A 23,476-nucleotide genomic window follows, 5' to 3' on the forward strand; every position below is an offset into this window, starting at 1 on the left:
AGTAAATACAGAAACACTGAATAAGACATGTTAGTGATACTTTATATAGTGACCCTGTGTCTAACTTTCTCACCAAATATTTCTGCCAAGTTCAATCAAATTCAAAACTACTCTTCAGCAGATATGTTGGTCACAGTACTTTGACACTGAAGGCATTCAAGTAATACTCGGCAAATAATGTTTCTGATAAAAAACCAACTCCAAGTACAATACTGATGAACCTTAAGTCCCTCTGCACACTCAACTGAGGAGCGGGATTTAGAGGCAGAACAAAAAGCTCCCAAACATTAGCTAAAAAATTTGCCTTTTTAATTATTATATCTTTAGTCTAATGAAACGGTCAAACATGACAGGGCATTTTTCCTACATTTAGTTACAGGATAGCTGTGAACAAATGACCACAGGTTCGCTTTTGGTGAAAACCTGGTGTAGATTTTAACTGTACCAGTATAAAATTTATTTGTGTGGTTTTTTTTGTAGTTTTCCCTCTTCCACTGCAGATTTCCAATCTCTCCCAGTCAGTGAGCTGATATCAATGAATGGTTTCCTCATGCAGGGGCCAGGTGGCTGCCTGGTGCATTCAGATGGAGGTCGAGGTGGTGAGGTGGGGGTTAATATTTGCAGGCTGCAGGAATGTGTTAGGAGTCAGCAGTGAGAATTCCTCAGTTCTGCATTAGTAGGTCTCAGCATTGCTTCTTACCTCGACAAACTATCTCAATTCCATGTTGTCTGTCTCACTCTTGATGCACGTCTTTATCTTCTATGTGTTTCAAGTTTTGATCCTCGCCGTCTGCCTTCTCTCTTTTCCTTAGATATCTCGCAGACAGCTAAAGAGCTGCAGGAGTTGGGGGTTGGGTAGAAAGAGTTTGATAGTGAAACTGTGAGTGAGTGTGATGATTCTCGCACAGTGCTCTGCTCGCCCTGTGTCCTCGTCTGTATGTCGGTCATGTATGATTTATGAAGCAGGTTTCTGAGGAATGGGCTTTGTTGCTGTCTTCAGGCATTATCCATTTATATCCTCTCATGAGTTAGATCAAGTATGGACCAGGACACAGTCACCAGCTGCCCACACAATGACTGTTTTCAGTAACATATCAGAAATCAGGATTAGCATTCTTGTTGAGGTAAAACAAGGGCAAGAATCAGAGATATAGAAGACATCCTTTCGTAGACTAAATAATCAAAATTTGAATTTGATTTTTTCTTAATGTGAAGTCAAAGTTTAACATCGGATTTATTTGACACAGCTAGTCTTATAGGACCAGTTAAATGGAGTCTATGTGCATTAACAGAACATCATTTTTCACATTAGTGTTTCTCAAGTAATCACCTGAAACTTCAGAATATTTGTGTTTTCTTCATAAAAAATATGCCGGCGGAGAGAGTTATGGTGGCAATTTTAAGATAATTGCAATCTCTGACCTCATTGATGTGACTTAGTCCCATTAATATTCTCAGTAAAAATAAATCTGATTATTGGAAGATTCACTCATATGCGTTCTTTCTAGTGTTGAATAAAAAATACCTAAAAACCAATCCTATACATGTCCATTGAACATAACATAAAAGCCAGTATCCAGTGAGCGTAGTTTATCAAACAAACTAGAAACATATGGAAACTGCTAGCCTAGCCATATGTGCCGCAAGGTAAATGTAGTTAAATTTGAAATCATACTCCTTTTTTGCAGATTAAGTGCCAAGTTAGAGTTATCTTGATATTTGGAGACATGAGAGTGTTATTGATCTATGTCACGGTACCTCATAGTGATTCTTTAACCGGTGACATCAAAGACCTGAGACGTGTTCATTTTTAAGATTTAATCTATAACATCAATGATTGAATAAAGTTCAGATTATAATAGATTGAAACCTTGAAAACATCTTTGAGTTTCTGGACTAAGTGTTTTTAAGTGTCATTAGGTCTCCTCTGGCAATATATTGATGTCATTCACAAGTCTCATCAAGCTTTTTTGATACAGTACACACGCTATGCAGAGGTGATGAAGGTGTGCCAGCTCTCTGGTGCCAGACAGAGGAGGAGGAGCAGAAGATGCAGGTAGGGAGTTAAGATGGAGGGGGAAAGAAAGGTGACAGCGTAGAAAAGAGAGAAGAGTGAATCATTAGGAAAAGAACCTTGTGGTTCAAGGCTCACACAGCTCCAGCTTGTAAAAACAAATTGTTCAGTCTAACGGCAGAGAATCAACTGGTTGATGGTCTATAAACATAGAGCACATCAGTGTTTAAGATATCAGAGCATGCAAACTTTTCAGTTCAAGATTCAGAAGACGATGGTGAAAGTAAAGTCCTGTGGTTACCGGCTGTTCTCTGGTCAGTGCAAGTCGTCAGGGTCACATCTGTAAGATGAAAGGAGAGGCTGCGGTTGGTTGCTTCCACAGAGGGATGGAACGGTCAGGAAGTGGCCCCCAGCACAAACACCAGACTCATTGTTCAAGTTCAAGGTAACCCTGAATGGGGGTTTCATTCAGTTAGCTCAGCCGCCCGTCCTCTGACAAGTTGCTGTTTTTAAAAGGGTCGTAATTGGAGGAAAACACTGTCAACTGTTACGCCTGACATTAGTGTAAAATCATTTCGTCGTTTTTGCTTATTGGATTAGATTTTGTAAGGATTGGTTTGTGAATTGCTTGTTTTTTGATTTATTGTAAAAGCTTCAGAGTCTCCTTTGAAATATGTGTGTGTGCGTGCATGCGCGCGCGTGTGTGTGTTTGTGCACATGGCCAATGCTCAGGTGTGTCCATCCCTTGCCCTCGCTGACAATGAACAAGGTCACAGTCGGAGGGTCAGATGTCAGGGCAGCATTTCCCCTCCTACATCACCAGCAGCCTCACTCCCCCTTCCCATTTCTCCCTCCCTCTCTGTTGTGTCTGTTCGGTCGTGAGTTCCTCATTAACTCCTCGCTGGGGATTTCCTGTCTGCCTTCTATGCTCCCCTGTTCCTGTTCCAAAATGGAGCAGGGTATTAGCTCTTTAATGAAACATTGATAATACATTTTTTGGTGTTGAATATGTAGATCAACACACCTGAAAGTTGTACTTACAGGCACTCAGAAATGAGAAAAGAAGTCAGCACGATTAACCCCGCTACTGTGCCAAACCTTTGGGAAGTGTAGGACTGTAATTGATGACTTTGTGCGCCATACAATAAATACACACACACACACACGCACACACACACCCACACAAATAGCACAAACACAAATAGCACAAACACATAATTCAGAGTCTGACTCACCCCCTGTAACAGAAAGTCAATAACAATACAGGAATGATTAATCAGAGGCCCCTCCCTCTCCACTCACCACCTTCCACTCTACCCCCTCCACCCTGCTCACCCCGCTCTCAGCTTAATATTGATCTGAATGCATTTGCTTCCCATTTATCCCCCCCCACCCCCTCCATCACGTAAACGCTGCCACTGCATCGAGCGGTCACAAAGAACCTTTTGCACAAGAGTGTGTCCCATGCACACCAACAACACACACGCACAAGCACTTGCACATGCCCAACATATGCAGCGTGAATTCTAATTCTAATAGGTACGACACTTAACTGCAGTACATGCAGGGATTTGGCTTAATTACTCGGGAGTATAAATAAGGTGTGTGCCTTTCATAGTACAAGTGCATTATGTGTGTGTTTCTGTTTCTATGTTGCACACGCACTAGTCTAAACACAATCCAGCGTTCTTAGAGGTTTAACTGACAGCTCATTCAACCCCCCTCCTTTCATTCTTACCCATTCTGGTTGGTGGCACACAGGTTGCCATGACACCAGACTGTTTTGTCTGCCCTTTGACCTCTTTAAGGGGTGCTGTGGTCAATCAGGCATTACATTTGAGGGGCAAATAGGAGGGAGGACAGGGAGGGGGGATGCATTTCCTCTGTAAAAATGGGGTCCAAAAGGTTTCCCTCATACATCCGCTCTGTACGCAGCAGAAGGTGGGGAGCCTCCAAGAGGCTAGCTGTGAAACAAAGACACATGTGCACATGCAGACATTGCAGTGCTTTGCAGGGGTAAATGAACTAGGCTTGAGCTCCCAGGGGGCGGGGAGTTATTATGCTCATTGTGCAGTCGGCCAGCTAAAGCTGTTTGGCTGCTTCTTTTGAAGTTATATTTATCAACCCAGAGCAGGAGGCTTAGCACTCCAAGCTGGTGCACTGCTTTGTCCATACTGCAGAACGCATGTGTGCATTGAGATCTCTTTCAGATATAAAGGTTTGAACAGCAACTCCAATGATTGTCTAAACAGAAGAAAATAGACATGAATAACATTTTGTGTGTTGCTGGGTGACACCAGTAATATCTTCCCCTGATACCTACAGAAACACGTGAAAACATGCAAGCAGCAAGTGTTTACAGGGCTGAGTTCCATGCTGATCAATCTTCATGAATACGGTAAATATTCTAACATGTAATATGGCAGAACTCAAGTAGCAAAGTCAGTAAGAAAGTTTAGTGCAGCTTTTAAACGAGTCAATTGTGATGCTGGCTATTTTCCTTATATGCTTTTAATTAGTTTTAACAAAATGCCAACATTAAAAAAAAATCATACAGAAAGAGCAGAAATACAAAAGCCCTCCTGTGTGTGAATAACTAATTATTATGTGCACTGTGCATAAGTTGTTTTTCCCAGTTATTTCAAAAGTATCACAAAGCCGCCATGCGTGTTTCACTTTGTAGTTGATGCTGTTGTGCTGAGCAGCTCAGGACTAAGTCAGTAGCTTTCATGGACCCTTCCACTGACACTTCAGCTGTTACAGAGGTTGAACCTGTGACCTCCAGGTTAAACAGTCTTTCTTTTCATGAGGTCTCCCTTTACCCACTGTGTGTGTTTGTATGTGTGCTGCCTCTGCTGTATGTCTAAGAACTACCAGCTGCACTTTAATAAAGGACTAATCCAAAGGGAACAGCATTATTGGGTTTTAAATTTCACTCATCCATATATCTTCAATAATAAACGTACTCTCACAGACACACCTGTAAGTTAATACACATAAAAAGAAAGTTTTGATAGGCACAGACACACGATCACAGGATCAAATGACCTGTTTTATTAAAGTGTTTCAAACTCATTTTAAAAGCTTTACTATATCTAGATGGCCTTCACACAGTAATTAATGTTGCATTTCTATCGTTTGGAAAGTCCTTGTGTGTATATCCTAATTAGACAAATTACATTTAAGCAGATGATAAGATTAAAAGAAAATGTCAACCACTTCAGAGCTGTCAGCAAGTTGAGGAATCTTTGTCATTTTTATGGCTTCGGTTCATAAATTACATCAGAATGAACAACTGAGATTCACATTTTGTTTTTGGCTTCATTTCATACGTGGCTTCATACATGAAAATACTAAAACAAAACCTAAACAGAAAAAAATCAACACTTTCACTTTTTAATTTGATTTATTTGTATACCAGTCAATGGGCTCTCTTGGTTTGTTACATTTTGACAGCCAGAGTAGCTCCGTTTAAGTGTCCTTACTAACTAAATTCATTCATTACTTCTATCTCAAATGACTCAATGAAAAGATTGTAATGAGTAGCCATGGAAAAATACAAACACACACGCTCACACTCACTGACTTATTGAGACCTTTGGGAGAAAGAGAACTATAGGGAGCTTTACTCATTTATCTGAAATGTAATAGTTACCATTGAATTATTTGATACAATGTCATCTAAGCAGGTAATTAAAAATGATCAAATCATGTTTATCTAAAAAAAAATAAAAAAAACAGTTCTATAATGCTTGCACAAAGCTAAGCTGAAATATTACAAAGCCACTCTGCGTGTGTAGAAAAGATAACATCCAAAAATCAGCATGACTTTTCTAAAATTACTTTTTACGCCAAAATACAAAACACATTGGTGATATATTTGAAGATTGGGCTTCTTTTCAATAGGACTGTTTCTGTGTTTCTGTGTTGTTCTACAAAATATTACGTAGATTTTTTTTTCTTAGCAGACATGGCCAACAACATCACAAACACACACATTTGCACACCTCATCTGCTTTAAAAACCCATGATAAAATTTCCATCGTGCATTTGATTGGAAATCAAAAAAGGGAGGCGCTACAAGAGGCCAGACACGACCAATCCCAGCATACGCAGATTGACAGCTGTGCCATAGCAACAGTTTGGCTAGTTGCCAGTCTGTTGGGGTTGCCAGGCAAAAGGTTCCCATGGCAACATTCATTTTGCCATCGTGGTATATGAGGCTGGTGTCGACCAAAGCAGATTAGTGTAGGATAGAGGAGTGCTCTCACCTGGGGAAAAACACATGCATATTTCAGCAGAGCAGTGTTGGTGTAAGACGACAAACATTATAAGGACGTTACCCTCATTCACAGAGTTTGAAGCATTACTCTTGAATAGAAAATGGACAGCTTTGTTGAAAATCCACTGTCTTTACAATCAGCCTTTAGGAGTGTTTTCCATTTGTATGTTTCAGTAGAGCTCCATGGAGATATTGTCTTAAATTGCTGCCACTGAGTCTTCGCATTTCTTGCATGCCTTTAACCCAATATCTTCTTAATTTAGCACATAAAATAAATATTATTAGATTTACCCTGAATCAAAGAACATGTTATTGAAATGTAAGCTGTTTTGAATCTAATGATACCAAGCATTTGATTTAACTCCATTTAGTTTCTGAAAATCATCCATTTCCTAACATACTGTTAAACTAAAGGGGTAGCTCATTTTATCAGTTTTCTTAATAAAACTTTTAGAAATATAGTTATCTGTGAGCACATATCCAAAAACTCTTCTCCACTTATAAGACCAGATTTATTTGAGAAATAATTGATTACAAATATTTTCAAATAGTTTTAAGGAAGGAATTTAGGGCTGCAATTACATGAAGTGTCACTGTATGCAGATGATGATTTAGTATTTAGAGGAACTTTGAAGCTGAATTGAGATGCAGCTTTCATGAATCACTCCAGACGTTCTTTATTGGTGAGTAGACTTGCAAAGCCTAGACACCCAGACAGTCCTGTTAAGGGTGGAGAGAGTTGGAGAGAGACAGAGAGAGAGAGAGAAGGATAGCTGACATTGGCACAATTACACTGCATTTCTGCGTGCTATGACTGCGAAAATAATGCAGACGCCGGGCATAACGTGGAGAGGAGGTTGTGGGTAAGGGAATAAAAGGACAGGCCGGCTTGTGAGGATAGAAAAAGGCAGAAGGGGGAAAGAAGACGGAGGATGGGTAAAAGGGTAAGAGGCGGGAAATAGGGACCCATGAGGGCAGCAGTGGAGAAAAGGTTGAGTGTGGGGAAGGAGGGGCGGGGAAGGAGGGGGGGGGGGGGCGCACTTCAGGACAGGAGAGTGAAAGGGACTGGAAGCAGCAGACAGCAGTGGGTTAGGACACTTAACACAAACAGAAAAGGAAAGGAGGAGGAGAAAAGAGGAAAGAATTTCACCTGGCAACATTTTCTGTTGCTTGATTGGCTGAAGGGTTTTTACTCACTGTGTCTTAAATACAAATGATAAGCTTGGTGTGTGATATTTTACATTTTTCTTTATTTAAATGATTGTTCTCTGAAGTAACTCATTAAGTGACATTTACAAAGTATATTATCCTATTCTTGTAAAGCCTATCTGTTTTCATTTAGATTAATGTAAAATGCCTTTTATTTAGCATTGTGACAGCTTACAGCTTAGGAAGGTTATTTACTCATTCAAAAAGGTTTTAGTATGTGATCTAAGTGTGATACATTTCAGTCTTGCAGTGCAATGGGAAAGGAGCTTCATTTGTCTCCACTGTACAGCAGAAGTCACCCAGATTTAGATGTCAGAGCTGACAGCAGACTTAATGCTGTTGACAGTGTTATGGCAGTTGGTATTAAACTCCCATGAAAACCTGTCAGCTTTTAAGTAGAATCAGACATCTGATTTGGATGAAATACTGCAGGATATGTGAGTGTGTTAAGTGCCAAGCCAAACAAAAAAAGATTAGTAATGTGAAGAAGAGAATAATAAGTGGTGACAGTTACATTTTTTTTTTTACATTAATACAGCAATTAAAAAAATAATAAAGCCAAGAACCAGGTATGGACGGGCCTGTGGCACAGACCGTTCCATGGACCTGAGCCTGCTCTGACTATATACAAGAATGACTGAAGTGAACTTCAGGGTCTTCATTTAAACGTTTTGTGTTTTTTCATCAAATGTGTTACTGGAAAGCAAGCATTCCAATAAGGTTTTATGTAGTTACACTTTAATTTTTTTTGAGAGAAGAAGATATTAGTTGTGATCTTTTCTTTCGATGAATATGAGGATATTAGAGTAGTTGAGGTTGCGTACCTGGAACATCTTTTTTGAGACAATGCAGCCAAGCTTTGATAAGCATTGAGCATGTTTCATTGTTGCTCCTTTACAGAATCTATAGACATTGACTGCATGAAGAACAATTAGACATGAAATAGAATAAGGACAGAGGGAGTTCACACAGTCACCAGTAGAGGGCAACAACTCCTCAGAGATGGAGGGAAATATGAATGAGAGTAAATTCTTTGTAGTACTCACACCTGCATAAGAGGCTCCGATGTGTGGAAATGGATTTTCATACTTCTGTAACAATATTGCCATTTTTGTCAAAGAGACGGGCATTGGTGTCAGATTATGTTCCATTCAAGCTTACAACTTCTCACCGAATGATTAATTGAGCTGCCTCTTTTTTGTCCTCCATGAGGATTTGCATATTTGCAATCAAGAGTCTGTGTGCATGTATTCCTGCTCTAGATAACTTACTGATAGGCTTTGTGCACACCTTAAACTGAAGTATCCCCCCCTGCATCTATCCCACTGGCAGTATTGTCATTGCAGTCAACATTAAAGGCTATAGTTTTCCCTGGAACCAGATATAGCAGTTCACACTGATTTTTACACTGCAGTCATTGTTATAGATTGGCTACCTGTTTTATACTGTAGAACTGTAATGTGCATCACTCAGGTAAAATTGTAAAAATCTTACCTAAATGAAATATGGTGATAATTTATAATCCATCCATACTGAGAATCTTTTTTTTTTCATGCATGCAAGCCAAGGTGATATCAAAGAGCATAAAACCATAATCATTAACACAAAAAACACACAAAGTAAATTAAAAAGGGGGAAAAAATCCTCTTTCAATCTAAGACTAAAGTATTAAGTGAGGATCACTTTATACTTTATATATTGCTCACACAGAGAACAGGATAGTCTTGTTATAATAGCATTGTAGTAGGCTGACTTGTATTCAGAAAGCAGACAGGTGTACATGTAGAGTTCGAACATCTCCGTCCTGCTGGTGAAGACTTTGTTTGGAGAGTGGCTCTACAGTCTGTGCTCTGCAGTATGAGGTAGTTGGTTGTATGGTTTCGCATAATAAACAGCACGGAGATAACTGTACAACCTTCTAGCTTTCACTGCGGAGTCACTTCTCGCTACGACTAATGTGACCTCCAGCAGAGAGGTAAGTATGTAGTTACTCCTCCAGACATTGTTCCAGGGCTTAATGACACAACTCCTCCTTTACAACCACAAGGCTTTTTAGACTCTCTCCCGTTGCGTCGAAAGTCATAACTATCCTACAATCCTTTGTGTCATTTTGTGTGCAATATTTGTAACAACCAGACATGTTTGTAAGGAGGACCACCCGCAGGTTATTGGTTGTTCTTTGGCAATCAGAGGTTTTTACTGCAGCAGAAAAACTTCTAAAAGAGGACGCTGAACCTCTGCGTTTTATTGGAGAACTCAAAAATGGTAAGATAAAAGACTGTAAGTTTGTACAGAACAGGGTTTGGTTTTATCCCAGTTTTATTTAAAATTTTATACTCAGCCTTCCTTTAAATAGAAAATAATTTTTCAAAAATGGTCTCTTAAATCCAAAGAAATGATAAAAATGTTAATGATTGTTGAGAAATGGCTGATAAATCAAGTGATATTTGCAGTATTAACAAAAATCAGTGCTGAATGCAAAAGAAATTCATTAAATCGCCCAAGAATTTAATCATAAATACATTTAGGAAAAAGTTGAAAGACCCACCCCTGTTGTTCCAAAAGTTTATGATTTGTCTCTTTTCAACTAAATTTGACTACGCTCATTATTTTACTTACTCATCCTAATTATTATGTTACACAACACAACATAAACATGTATCTAAAATGAGTCACAAACATTGAATGCAGCCTGGCTTTTGAAATCTGGGATTCCCTGCCTGTCTTTAGCTCTAGCTTTTAAAATGCATGTAGGTCTATGTCGTAATACCTCAAGCATCTTAAACTTACTTTTTAGCACTTTGTGCATCTCCCTGCATCCAGGCCAACACACACTATCACAATCATTTCTCCACTTTCATTACCTCTCAACCTCCTCCCTCCCCTGCACTGTGTGAGACTGCTGGTTGAGACAGCAGCCATCTGCAGTGCGTTGCAGCCGACTCTCCTCCCCTCCTAGTTTGGAGGGAAACAGGGGGCATATATCAGAATTGTGCTGATTCGGCATTGTCAGTAGTAGCGTTCTTTATCATCCAATACACGATGCTGCTCTCCTGCCAGAAGAAACAAGCCAGCGCCTGACAGTTTGCAAGATGCGTGGGGGGGGGGGGGGGATAATGTACAATGAGCTATTTGCCCTCCTCTCTCTCAATCTAACCCAAATACACACAGTAAAGATTGTCCAAACCAAGGATGAGTTTTATTTGGCTCATTTTCCAACCTGACTGATGATGGATGCATGTGGGAGAATTTTTTTTCATTCGCAAAAGTTGACATACACATATGATGCTCTTAAAAACCTATTTTAAGGTAGTTGGACAAGGCCATAGTCTCTCCCAGTACAAAGGATCAAGGGTTACTAGAAGGGCACTAAAAACAACATTTGTCCTGTATAGTCTGTTGTGCCAATTTTTGCCTATGCACATAAACACATACACGTGTGTTGAGTAGGTGTGTACTGCAAAAAAAAAGGAGAAAACCATATCTCCAATCTCCTAAAACAGAGAACAGGAGCATCCCAAACCTGAGACAGACAAGGCAGACACCATCCCAGACTGATGATGTCATCCCTGTGCACTCCCTGTGCTTTGTCTCTCTGTGGCACTGCAGAGCCAGACTCTGGCACACACACACACGTACACACACACACACACACACACACACACACACACACACACACACACACACACACACAAACTTAAACATCAGGACACACACACTTACACTCATGCACACACCTGTCTAGCTGTGACATTCTGCGTTTGTCACTCAGGTATAGGCTCTGCTCAGGCTAGAGAGAGAGCTGCTCTCTCCTGGTTTCTAAGCAAAATTGTGCTCCTGAAAGCCATTGTCTTAGATATCAGTGCTTTATTTTGTCTGCATAGAAGAGACTGACACAGGAGAACAGGGAGAGACTCCAGCACTCTAATCAATTCACAATCTATGTGCTGTAAATGTACAGGAATTTGTCTTGGTGACATTAATGCAGGATCAGATAGAATTTATGTGCAGCGCAAGCACAAATAGCACAGACACACACTCGGTGCAGCACCGATAGTGTAAACACATTCAGCATGTTGTTTCTATGCAAATGAAGGTGGCATGGCATTACAGTATTATGTTGGATATGGAGGAGTGTGTGGAGAGTTCTCTTGTGCTTTGGAGCTGTGAGTAAGACAGTTCAGAGAAAAAAAGGATCAGAGCAAGAAATAAATGCAGCTGTGTGTGCAGAGTGTGTGTCTGGAATACCTGCTGAAAGAGTGAGACAGGCTAGTCTATAGGCAGTGTGGGTATATAATGAATATTCATGAGGTTTTATGAATCTATAGTGTAGTGATTTTAGTCTAACCTACATTTCGAAGAGGTTGGATCCTCGTCTTGCATATTTATAAAACAGAAGCCTCATTGAAGAAGGTGAGGATGAGTTTGTGTCCGAAATATACCATCACATGTCTTTCCCAGTAAAAGCTTTCAAATTCTCACAAAACGACAGATCCATGACCTGTCCTTGTATTTTTTATTCATTTAATACATACATATTTGTAAGCCAGACTTTTAAGTAGCTGTACAATTTTTGGCAGCTATTTTTCTTCTCCCTATTTATTTTCTTACTTCCTCTATAGTCTGACAAATGTGTGATATTTTCCATAGTAAAACACAGTGGGAACACTTTGGGGCCATTAATGACGATCACACATCAAGTGTAGTGTTTATGCTCCATCCCGCTGAACAGGCAGCCAATCAGGAGCTTTAAATTAGATTTACTTTCATTTCTGAATTCCCCTCAGGGTGGTATGATTCTATTACCCAACAAACACAACTTTGCCATCCTCTAATAGAGAACCACAAGTATAACAATCAACCTGCCTTTAGACATATGAAACTGACTTAGCAACCCGACAGACATGAGAACTGAAATAATATTACAAAACATTGAATTTGCAAAAATGTTGCAACTTCTTTGTTTGTACATGCAACACAAAGCGTGGGTGTAGACGCAAGTTGTTTCTAAAGTCATTAGTTGTGTTTGAAGCTGCACTGGTTGAATTTGTTTTCACCGAACAGCAAACTGCACATCGTCCACCTCTGATGTGAAGCCATATAATCTAGACACGGTCTTGTAATTGGCAAAGTGTTCCACGATGGGTTTATTTGGTGTGTTTGATGTCAGTCCAAGTGCAATTTACACATGTATTGGAGCAACAGCAGCTGTAAATCGTGCAATCAGTGTGATGATGGTGTGATTGCTGCATAGAGGAGGCAGTAATGTCAGCCTCTCAGGTTCATGAGACTCCTGGGCTTCATATTTTCTCTCTATTCTCATCCTATTAGAGATTCTGACCCTCCCCCTCCATCCCCACTCTCTCTGCTAGCCCCTCTGCCCCTCCTCCCCCCCTCTGTCTCCCCCTCTCACACACATACAGTGTGCCTCTCTTTTCTAGACACACACACATACACACATATAGATACGTATATATATACAAACACACACACACACACACACACACACACACACACACACACACACACGGGTGAACTCGCTGCACTCGTACTCACTCTCTTTCCATCCCTCACATGTTCACACACATACTCGCTCACAAACTGGAGTATGTGTGTGTGTGTGTGTGTGGAGGGGGTTACTGAGCTGGTAGAGATGTGAGGCTGGAAAAAGGCGTACGAGGAAATAGAGGGAGATGGAAGGATGACGAGTTGAGAGAGTAAAAGAGGGAGAGAGAAAGCAAGTTAAAATGAAAGCAAAGAGAGATGACTAGAGTCTGTGAATGCAGCACGGACGGTGAATGAATGTGTGTTTTTGTGTCTGTATGTTGGATTGCATGTGCACCCAGAGGTTTGGTGTGTAAGCAAGCTCTTTCTCTCTCCTTCTTTATTTTTCTCTTGTTTTCAGCTTTTTGCAATTGCAGCCTGGCGGAGACAAAAGCTGAGGAGCTACATGGAAGCAATTGTTAAGGCAGGCAGGTAGGTAGGTAGGTAGGTACAAAGCAGAATAATGGAATCAATACTATTGTCTGTAACCTACCTGCCGCTGGGCTCGCTGTCTGGCCCCAGCACAGACTATCAGAGAGAGAGAGAGAGAGAGGAACCACGGACTGACTTTGACTGGGGGAGAAAAGAAAAGAGGCTGGCTGGAAGGTGATTGTCTTTTTTCCTTTATTTACATTTTTCACTCACATGGTTGATTGTTGAGTAAGGATAGTATTTTTATTCTGTATGCAGAGCTGACGTGTTTTCATCTGAAAGTTTTTCATTCAGCTTTGGTTGTGTGTGCATGCATGTGTGCACTCGTCTGTATTTGCTGGATAAATGTGTCATTCTGTGTGTTTGCACTATGAAAAGTCTTATTTAGTGTCTGCGCTTAATGTCTGAGTTGTAATTCCTTCTTTCCTTCCTGACCTTCCTCATTTGTGAATCTGAGGAGGGAAAGCATGTCTTAAATTTACTCTACTGTATTCAATTATTATTTTTTTTTTTACACCAGGCTGGTAGATTAGCAGAAATTAGCAGATGTCGAGGAATTTAGATGCAATGATAGGCAGTGTTAGACAATATGTATTCACACCTGCTGCAGTTATCATCAATCTGTTCAACACAGACCTTTCCATTTCTGTTCTTCTATATAATTTGGCACAGCAAATGTTATGTTTAATTAATATCAACATAAATGACACTATTGTAAGACAAACCAAGAGTAGCCTCCGCAGACAAATCCATAATTCATCTCTAGTTAAAATGAAGACAAATGTCTGCTGTTCCCTCTGGTCCGATCCAGCTGCCATGTCTGTCACATTCATCCTTAATGGAGACAATCTAAAATCACACCTTTGACTTCCAAAAAAATCTTGAGGCCTGCAGATCATGAAACCTGCAGGTAACACATGACATGCATTATTGCAATTTGATGCAGGACGTGACTCAGGCACTTTTTCATCGTTGTGCACATTCACGTTTAGGTGTTTACGAGATGAAAACTTGCATCTCCTTACAGACAGAGTCATAAAAAGACGAAATTTCTCTTTCCACAATATATAAACGTAATCAGCCTTTTCTAGTTAGCATGTGTCATTCTGTCTGTCTACCAGTGGGTGGCGTTGGCTAATGACATCGCAATAGCAAAATGTAAAGGACATTTGACATTAACCACTGTATGGAAGAAAAACCCAGTTTGATATTGTTTTATTACCGATAACCATGACAATGTCATTCTGTCAGTGATTCTTTGCTTCACTTACAGGTCAATGAATGTCTCAAACGCCCTCCTTGGGCTGCTGCTTTTCTTTCTTCTCATCATAATCGTCAAGTTTTATTTTTCCTGGTAAGTTAACAGACAGATTAGGGTTTTTTTGCATGACAGCACTGATAAAAAGTACTATATTATTTATGAAATACTCAATTTGGATCGTACATCCCTGCATATTCATCTAGACTCTAACTCCAAACAGAATAAAATGAACAGGAAGCACAGTGAGGATAAACTACTCTGATAACTATCCCTCTCTCACGCAAAAGATTGCCATGTTTCTGAGTGAAGAGTAAGGGTTAGGAAGAGTACAACGAAGTTTAATAAATGTCCTTTTCTTTGACATGTAAGTTATGTTCTCCATTTTAATTCTGCGTCTAATGTTGCTTACAGACTCATGAAGCTGAAAGCCCTTTCAGTTCGCTGAGCTCTGAAAAGCTATTAGACTCTGTCATTTCAGTCAGTGGTCAATAAATCATGTTCAAGATGCCCATGACATTTAACAACAGTTCAAAATTAATCGTTTCCACTAAATAAATACCGTCTGCTCCATAATGTGCTCCACTGCTGCATTACTGACATTAATTCGAGCCTTGCTGTGAAAAACACTACTTTGCTTTTTATTCCTGCACTGTAAGAAATTGAACGTGTTTGAAATGTGGACAAATATGTAACGCTTATGTGTTGATTCTGTTTTAATTTAAATGAACAGTTTTGCTACTCTGCAGCAGACAAGGGGACCAGTCGGTGCCGCAGAATCCAAATGTCAGATGAGGTCATGTCTTTGTCTGGGTGCAGCCACTCTGCAGTTCTGCTTTTTAACAAATGTAATCTCTGTATTTATTTTTTCTGTATCAACCTGGGCTGAAACATCTTTTTAATAGTGTTTTTTTATCTTGATGAAATTGTAAAAATACCCTCCCTGTGACTTTTTTATTTCCCAGTATGCCCCTCTGTCCCTGAGACCCTTAACCTGTGAGGTCAAAGCAGGTCACAGGTGAGGTCCTCGGGAACAGGGCTGCATTCAGTTTCAACGTCTAAAAAAACAATACTTTTTTTGGCAATAATATGGGGATGAAGTTCTTAAGTTTAAGTCTCTCCCTCATCGCTCAAAACCCTCTTGAGGTTTTCTTTTGGCTCCAATGTATCTCAGTGTGTTTTTCTTCAGTACGTTGACTGGTTATATGGTTACCTGTCGTGTCAAGATAAAGACTTGTCGGACTGGACAAGAAGGAGACCCCCTCTCCTGCAGCAACAGACACTTTTAGGGGGCTAACCCTATCGGCTGGCTTTGTGTCTTTAAAACCCTCACTGGGGGGCAAACAGGAAGACAGCCCAGGGTTCTGACCCCGTCAATAACATCAGCAGGAAAGGTTTCTGTACCTTGTGGTTCAACGGTTGCATACTTTTTTATTTTACCTCTGTGTGTTAATAATGTATGAAAATTATATAATATCTTAATAATATGGCATTAGATTGATGTCTGACTTTATAATATGATGTATTACTTTGACTCAAAGTTCTAAAGGGATCATTTTCAATCTCTTTCTTATCTAATTTTGACCTCATGTAAACTGTATCTTTAGCCAGACAGAGCCAAAAAAAAAGGTACCAGCTCTTGAATATAAAGCTAATTCATTGCATTTTGTAAAGAGTTCTGCCTTTTCTTTATCTGCGTGTAAGGAGAGTGTGATCGTTCCCTTTACAAAAGGTGTCTTTTTTTCCTTACAAATCTAATAAAGACATAAATGATCAAGTTCTAATGCTTATAAATCTGAGACGAGTTTTATGGAAGTCCCTTGCTACAGCATATGCAGTACACAAAGCAGGCTTAATTAAATGCACTTCAACACAAATACACACAAACACACAAACACACACAAGCACACGCATGCATATTTGGGAATTTCCATGTCCGACCACCCGACTAGCTATCTGACTTTGGCAGTCCTGGAGCAGACTCTTGCCTAATATTGATTGGCTTGTCTGTGTGGAGACAGATGAATGCATTAGTACCCAGCTCACCCTGCCACTGAAAATATATTAAGTTCATGTATTAGGCACCCTGTCTGGTTGCCATGGAGATGCACTGGGAGTGAGGGACAAGGGAGGGTGGGGGGGGGGGGGGTGTGAAGGAAGAGGAGGAGGATGGGAGACGAGTTAGGGATACAGGATGTGATGAGGCAGTCAACTTGATTTGTAGTCCTGCTCTTTCTCTGCCTCTTGTGTCACTTGTGTCCTCTCTTCTTTCATCTCTTATATTTGCTTTGATTTGTTTTGTTTCCTTTTCTTTTTATCTTTCACTGTTACTTTTTGGATTTTTTTTTTAAAACTCCTCAAGCAAGCGAAAACACTTTCTCTTCCTCTTAATCGATTTTGTTGTCCCTTTTGTTCCCTTTTTTTTCACTTTCATTTACTCTCGTCATCGCCGCTCCTCAGCTATATTTGATTATTAATTTGTATATTTCTCTTGGGGAACCTTTTCCCAACACGCTTACCACTACATCTCCCTCTGTACACAATCATTTAACTCCCTCTTCGTCTGCCCCTCCCCACCACCACCACCACCGCCACCCACCCTCCACCATCGCCGTTGCCACCTCCCTCCTTGGCTCTCTCCATCTCTGTGCTCTGCAGTAAAACTGGTGCATTGAGGCAGCAGGAAATGGGGACTAGAAACAATAGAAAGGAGGGAAGTATGGAGGGGAGTCTGTGATGCTCTCTTTTTTAAACCAAGCATATCGACAAAACCAGCAGGATACTTAAAAATATTTTAAAATCTAAATCTAAACTATGAATTCCATGCTGGATATCCACATATCCTTTATTTTTAAAAGCTGCCTTTGGAATATAAAACTATGGAATTTCCACATTTGTTGTCCCTAAGAGACCAGGGTTTGAATAAAAATAATACATATTGAAACCTTTGTTTGACTTTTTACTGCTCATGCTTAAAAATGTGCACGACTGTTTTGTGGCTGATGAGTGTAAGCTTGTTGCTTAGCCCGTCTCTGAGCTGCTTTCAGTGCTTCGTTGATCTAGCAGACAGTGCTCGTCTGTGTTCAGGTCCCATTTTAACTCGGCACAATGTTAGAAATGTAGACGCCTGCTTCAGGAAGCTGGACCGTATCTTCAACAACAACGAGAGGGTAATTGAGGCTGGAAGAGTAGGTGTGAAAAATGATCTTTGTTTTCTTTTTTCAAAATCATGTTAAGGCCTAGGCAAAGCAGATACACATGTAATTTAGTTAAAAGAACAACAATCAGCAGAGCAATGGAGGGAAGAAGATGCTTTTTAGCGTGTCATGTTTTCTTTTACAGGTAAGGGCTATGACAAACAGCTGAAAGAACTCTTGGACTTAGAGATCCTGTCCATAGTGGAGGAGTTTGACGAAAAGGAGAATAAAGGTACCTGAACACTTACTCTCACAGACACATTAGAGCACAAGTGAATGAGTCTTTTTACTGCTTCAGAATTGTAAAGAAAGGTCAGAAGTTAGAAATGAGAAATTTTAAAATGATGCCCTGAAGCACATAATTCAGCAGCAGGATGTGTTGAGCCAAATATTTCTGTCTACCTCCTCCTTCTCCTCCCATCCGTCAGACACAGTGTACGAGCAAAGGTTGCAGACAGCAGCAGACAATTTCATCGCCGCTGCCTCCAAACTGCCCAGAGGTGAGACGTGGTCTCGTCTCTTTTCCCCTCATCTTTTCATCTACACTGAGGCCTATATCACATCATTATGGATCCCTCTGATCTCTCCACTCTCTCTTTAATAAGCTTATTACAGCCTGTCAAACACTGTGGAAAATAAAGGAAGCTGTCAGGTTAAACTGACTCATACTTGTGGATGTTAGCACTAAATTATGGATGAAAATAAAATTATGTGATCAAAGTTAACTATCTAACCTTGTTTTCAGTCTCTGGGTGTTTCCCCCCATGTGGTGAGTGGCTTTTTTATTAAATGTTTTTTTGTCTCTTCAGTATCAGAATTTCTGTTAATTATATCAGAAAAGTTATTTATGACTTCCATGCATCAGGTTTCCAGAGTGCAGGCGCAGTATATAACTGTGTTACCTGCAAGTATGACTCCTGTGAATTCCCTCTGGACTGTCCAGGTGAGTATTAAACATCAGTCACACATATTGGATTACTGATGCTGTTACATCACAATCTTCAAATATGAAAAAAAAAAAAAAAAGTGTGCTAATCCAGACTGGACACATCCTTACATAACTATATTTTCACCTTCATAAGCATCCACTCTGGATCCTTGAAATGCTCCGCTTTTGATCCTTGAAATGCTCTTAGCAGAGAGTCAGGATTTGAAAAAAAAAGAAAAAGAGACAAGGTTTTATTTCCACACATTATATCTTCTGCACAGAGCCCCCAAGGTACTCTTTAAGTCCTTGGCTTCTTTATGCAAGGTGACAGTTGACTCCCACACACGATGGTATTTGTATCAACCCTGTACAGCGCAGCCGCTGTTTAGCATATCATCACTTTTACTCCACTCCTCAGAGAATGGGCTTAAGTATTATCATTAAGAAGGGCTCAAACTGCAAGAGCTCCCCCCCCAGCCACCCACCCACCCCCTTGTGTGTATGCTATATGTGTGTATGCACCTGGTTGGCTGTACTGCATGTTGTTTTTTCTCAGTTAAAGATATTCAAGTAATGGAGAACAGCAGAAGCCAGGTGCGATGTGATGTGCCATTTCGCCTACCAAATGATATTGAGGTGATCTGGAGGTTTGCAGAGGAGGTACGCTGGGGATATGGTGAACAATTGAGGGTCACTGAAACACCTCTTAAAGAATTAGAAGAGTAATATCACTCTCATTTCTGCCATTCAAATATGAAGATGCAGCGAGGACAGCGATCTCACACTATTCAATCTACAGTATGGTCGTATATCAGTCACAGAATATTAATGTCATCACCCCCAGCTCACAAGGAACTTTCCTGAATACATATTACTGCATTTTCAAATCGTCCCACCCTGTCTTCACCCTGAAAGTTTTCATCAGGGCTGGCATTGAAAAAAAAAAAAGGAGAAAATTCTGCTGTTTGTGTTCGCATATGCAGCTCACCCAGAAACATTTAGGAAGTTCTCAGGAGTTTTGTGCATGTGGTAAAGCCCCAAGTAAGAGATTGAATTATTAAAATGAACAGGTTGAGATTTTTTGTTCAAAAACACTACTTACTGTACACATATACAAGACAAGATCCGCAAAGATGTAAGGTTTACAGCGTTGTCCACAAGGGGGCAACAAAATCACACTAACTTAAAAATTCTTCTTGAGCTTAAAATGACTTTTTGATGTTCTGAGTTTTTGATGGCTTTGACTTGTTCACCTGACCGGTACATAAAAAGACAAAGGGAGGGCCCCGCATGCATCAATCATTTTAGAACCAACCAATACAACATGACACGACACAGCTCAACACAACACAATGTTGATGGCTTGCTTATAGTAAAAAGTTAAAACAGAACCTCTGGCTGATAATGAAGTTGTGGTTTAATGGGCAGGTTTATGTCTTGTTATATTCCAGTACATATACGCAGACTTTCTATTTTATGCATTTTTTTGTATAAGTTCAAGCATATGGGGTGTTTGTTAGGGAACTTTTGAGGCACTTCAAAGCCATGTTAGCTGTTCTAAGGCATTTTGCTAAGCTAAGCTAAATAGCTAAGATAGGCCTACTACTTAACCCAAATTGTTGAACTTTTCTTTTTGCACTACTTTTTCTTTTAAAACAAATTATCTCCATGGATGTTGCCATACATGATTGCTGATTACAGTATTTGAAGGATTATACATTTTTTTGGACAGCTGAAAACCCAGCAGGTGGATCAGTTTAAAGAAGTGACCGCAGGGATGGACAAGCTCTACTCAATCCGTTCAACCAGCCTGCACCATCAGGGCACATACCAGTGTGAGATCTACTCCGGAGCACGCTCCATTGTCAGACTATACTACTACCTCACAGGTAACCTGACTCAAAACACTCAAAGAAACATTTTGGCACCTGATATGAATATACTAAAAAGGGATTTAGATGTATGAATGAATGTTGAAATATTGAATGGGATAAAAAGTTAGAATCATATTGAGTTTTTAAAATAAAACTTTAAATACCAAATTGAGTAATAATCAGAGAAATATTGACAGTTTATGAAACAAAATGAGCTAAAGACTTTGCTTTACAAGTTGATATCATGGAGGCTTGCATTCAAATAATTCTGTATGTATAATGTAGAAAGATGTCAGTGAGAAGATGTGTATTTATGTAAAGAAATATGGGCATGCATATTCATGTATCTTTGACTACCTATGTATGTATACATTTAATTCCTATATTTAATGCACATCCTGACTGACTAGTTTTTCTTACCTTTTACTTTTTTGTTCTTTTTGATTTTATTTGTTATTTCTATCTTATTAGACTTTGCCTGCATACTGTTCATGATGATTTCTAAACTCAATAAAGTCGAGTCACAATTAGTCAGTGTGAGTTCTAACTTTCCCTGTATCCGTCTCTTCCTGTCTTCTTCTTTGTCAGTGACCCCCCAGGTTGTGGTCGGCCACACAGAGCTACAAGAAATATTTGACATGTCTCTGCTCCCAGGAGGACGTTTAGTCCCTGCGCCCGATGGATCTCTCCACCCCCCCCTACTCCTCCCCTCACCCCTGCTTCTCACCACATGCTTAACATGTGTGCTTCTGCTGCTCTTCCTTTCCCTGGGGTAAACTTATATGATCAACACAATATGAGACATTTAAATCCAAGAACAACTTTGTATTGAATTCAAGGTACTTCTAGTCACATAGGCCCTATTGCTTGGTATTTCACTCCCACTTGTTCTTTTGCTCTTGCAGGGCTCTTTATTTATCATCAAGAATAACCAATGACGCTGAACAAGAAATTGGAGATGAAGATTTAGGCTTCTTTAGTGAAAGCACAGAGCAATAAAGGCATGTCATCAATCCTCTGGTTTTCAAAAGGCTCTGATGTCATGGCTGAAAGAGAGCCTGTTTTCAACACTTTTCACCACTAGATGGCAGGATGTACATCAGTATCTGTTGATCCCTCTCTACACTGAGCTGCAACATTTACTTGGACACTACCGAAGAAATGTTTTTTTTACTCTACTCCAACATTCCTCTAAATGTGATTCTTTGCATTGTCAAATTTCAGAAGATATGTTTTTTAATATTCATGCATTTTAAATTATTTTAAACTAGAAAATAAATTAATCCAAAGGAATATAGCCCTTTAAAAAGTAAGATAATGAATAAAAATTTTGAAATGTTGACTATTTTGTCAAACACTTACCACTTCAACTGGCGTGAAATTTCGAGTAATGTTCCTTAACTTGTAAAAGATTATTTTAATGTTGCTACTTTCACTTAAGAAAATAAAGAATTTTACTTTTGGTTTCAACAGCCTATCACACGGTAACATAGTACATTATTTATTTTTATCAACTCAAGATAAATTTGCTTTTGTTTGGCAAAGTTTGTTTGGTGAAGCTACGGAAAAATATATACAGGCAAAACTGAAAAAAGTTAGGTATAATCATAATGGTCTTGGTTGCACTTTCAATGGCTGAAAAAGTCCAAGATGTAAAGTCGCAGGTGTTTGACTCAGGGACATCCATAGAGGCGCTGATAGAGCTGTAAAATGGAAATGTATTTGTAAAGAAAGTTTTTTTTTTTTTTTCTTGTTTTGAGCTGCTGTCTTTTCGCTCGCGGGCTGTTAGGACACTCCAATAGGAAACAATAGAATTAGAATATTTACAGTCTATGAATTAGGCTGATTTTGACGCTGTTAGGACACGGTGTTGGTCTGCCTAAACAGACAGGCCTTCAGGTGACCACAAGGTGGCAGCAACGTAATTTTGCATGAGAAATACAGAATGATCAAAAAAATTGAACTTTGTTATACATTAACAATGTGTCAGATGATATATGGTTGCTAAAACAAAACAAAACATTAAGTGAATACAATCTGAATAATGTGGTGGGATGGGGAAGTACTTCTTTTGCAACAGATATTTACACAAAGTGTGACACTCTAGTCATATTTGCCAACATATCATTTTTTTTAAAGATTCTAGGAGCTTTCAAGGCCGAACGCCTCGCCCAAACTTCTCTGATGTCAAAGTCTGCCTTTGTGGTCTGTTGATGAGTGAATGGCTGAACTCTTCAAGCATTACATAGCATATATATCTTAATATATGAGGTCAGAGCTGGCTCTTTGACGTGAACTTATCAAGAGTTAGTATAAAGGATGTCACTAAAAACGTATTAGATAAGTAAAAATAAATAGGGGATTAGTTAAATAACTACTAAAATGTTAAATACTGTTTTTTATCCATCACCTGAAAAATTAAACATTCAAGGATTCTGATTCTGGACTTTTAACTTGGTTGTAAATCCCTTTGGCATTGTACTGAGATCTAATAGATAAGAGTGAACAATGACATTATGTGCATGCAGAGAAAGCTGAGTTTGATTTTTTATTCAACTTGATATGACAGCGTTTTTGAAAAAGCTACATATTTCCACTTTTTACATAAATGGAAATTGTTTAATTCGGCACTAGTTATGCAAACGCAGATATGGTTGCTTGTTATAAAGAATTCAACTCACCCTTTGATTTACAAGTGTCACTGACTCTGGAAGATATAGTTTGTAATGGACTCTAAA

General features: G+C 39.5%; 1 protein-coding gene across 1 annotated transcript in view; it reads left to right on the forward strand.

Moving 5' to 3' along the window:
* The window catches only part of spaca6 (sperm acrosome associated 6), a 30,874-nt gene extending 7,732 nt beyond the window's left edge, over positions 1-23,142 (forward strand). The window contains exons 4-11 of the mRNA XM_061049428.1: positions 18,082-18,168; positions 18,365-18,436; positions 18,682-18,705; positions 18,802-18,879; positions 19,421-19,524; positions 20,597-20,753; positions 21,327-21,510; positions 21,644-23,142. Coding sequence (XP_060905411.1) covers positions 18,082-18,168; positions 18,365-18,436; positions 18,682-18,705; positions 18,802-18,879; positions 19,421-19,524; positions 20,597-20,753; positions 21,327-21,510; positions 21,644-21,737 — 800 coding nt within the window. The 3' untranslated portion in view covers positions 21,738-23,142. The remainder of the gene's footprint in view (positions 1-18,081; positions 18,169-18,364; positions 18,437-18,681; positions 18,706-18,801; positions 18,880-19,420; positions 19,525-20,596; positions 20,754-21,326; positions 21,511-21,643) is intronic.
* Positions 23,143-23,476: the final 334 nt, after the last annotated feature.

Source organism: Labrus mixtus, chromosome 11 (genome assembly GCF_963584025.1).
Source record: "Labrus mixtus chromosome 11, fLabMix1.1, whole genome shotgun sequence".
Lineage (NCBI taxonomy): Eukaryota > Metazoa > Chordata > Actinopteri > Labriformes > Labridae > Labrus > Labrus mixtus.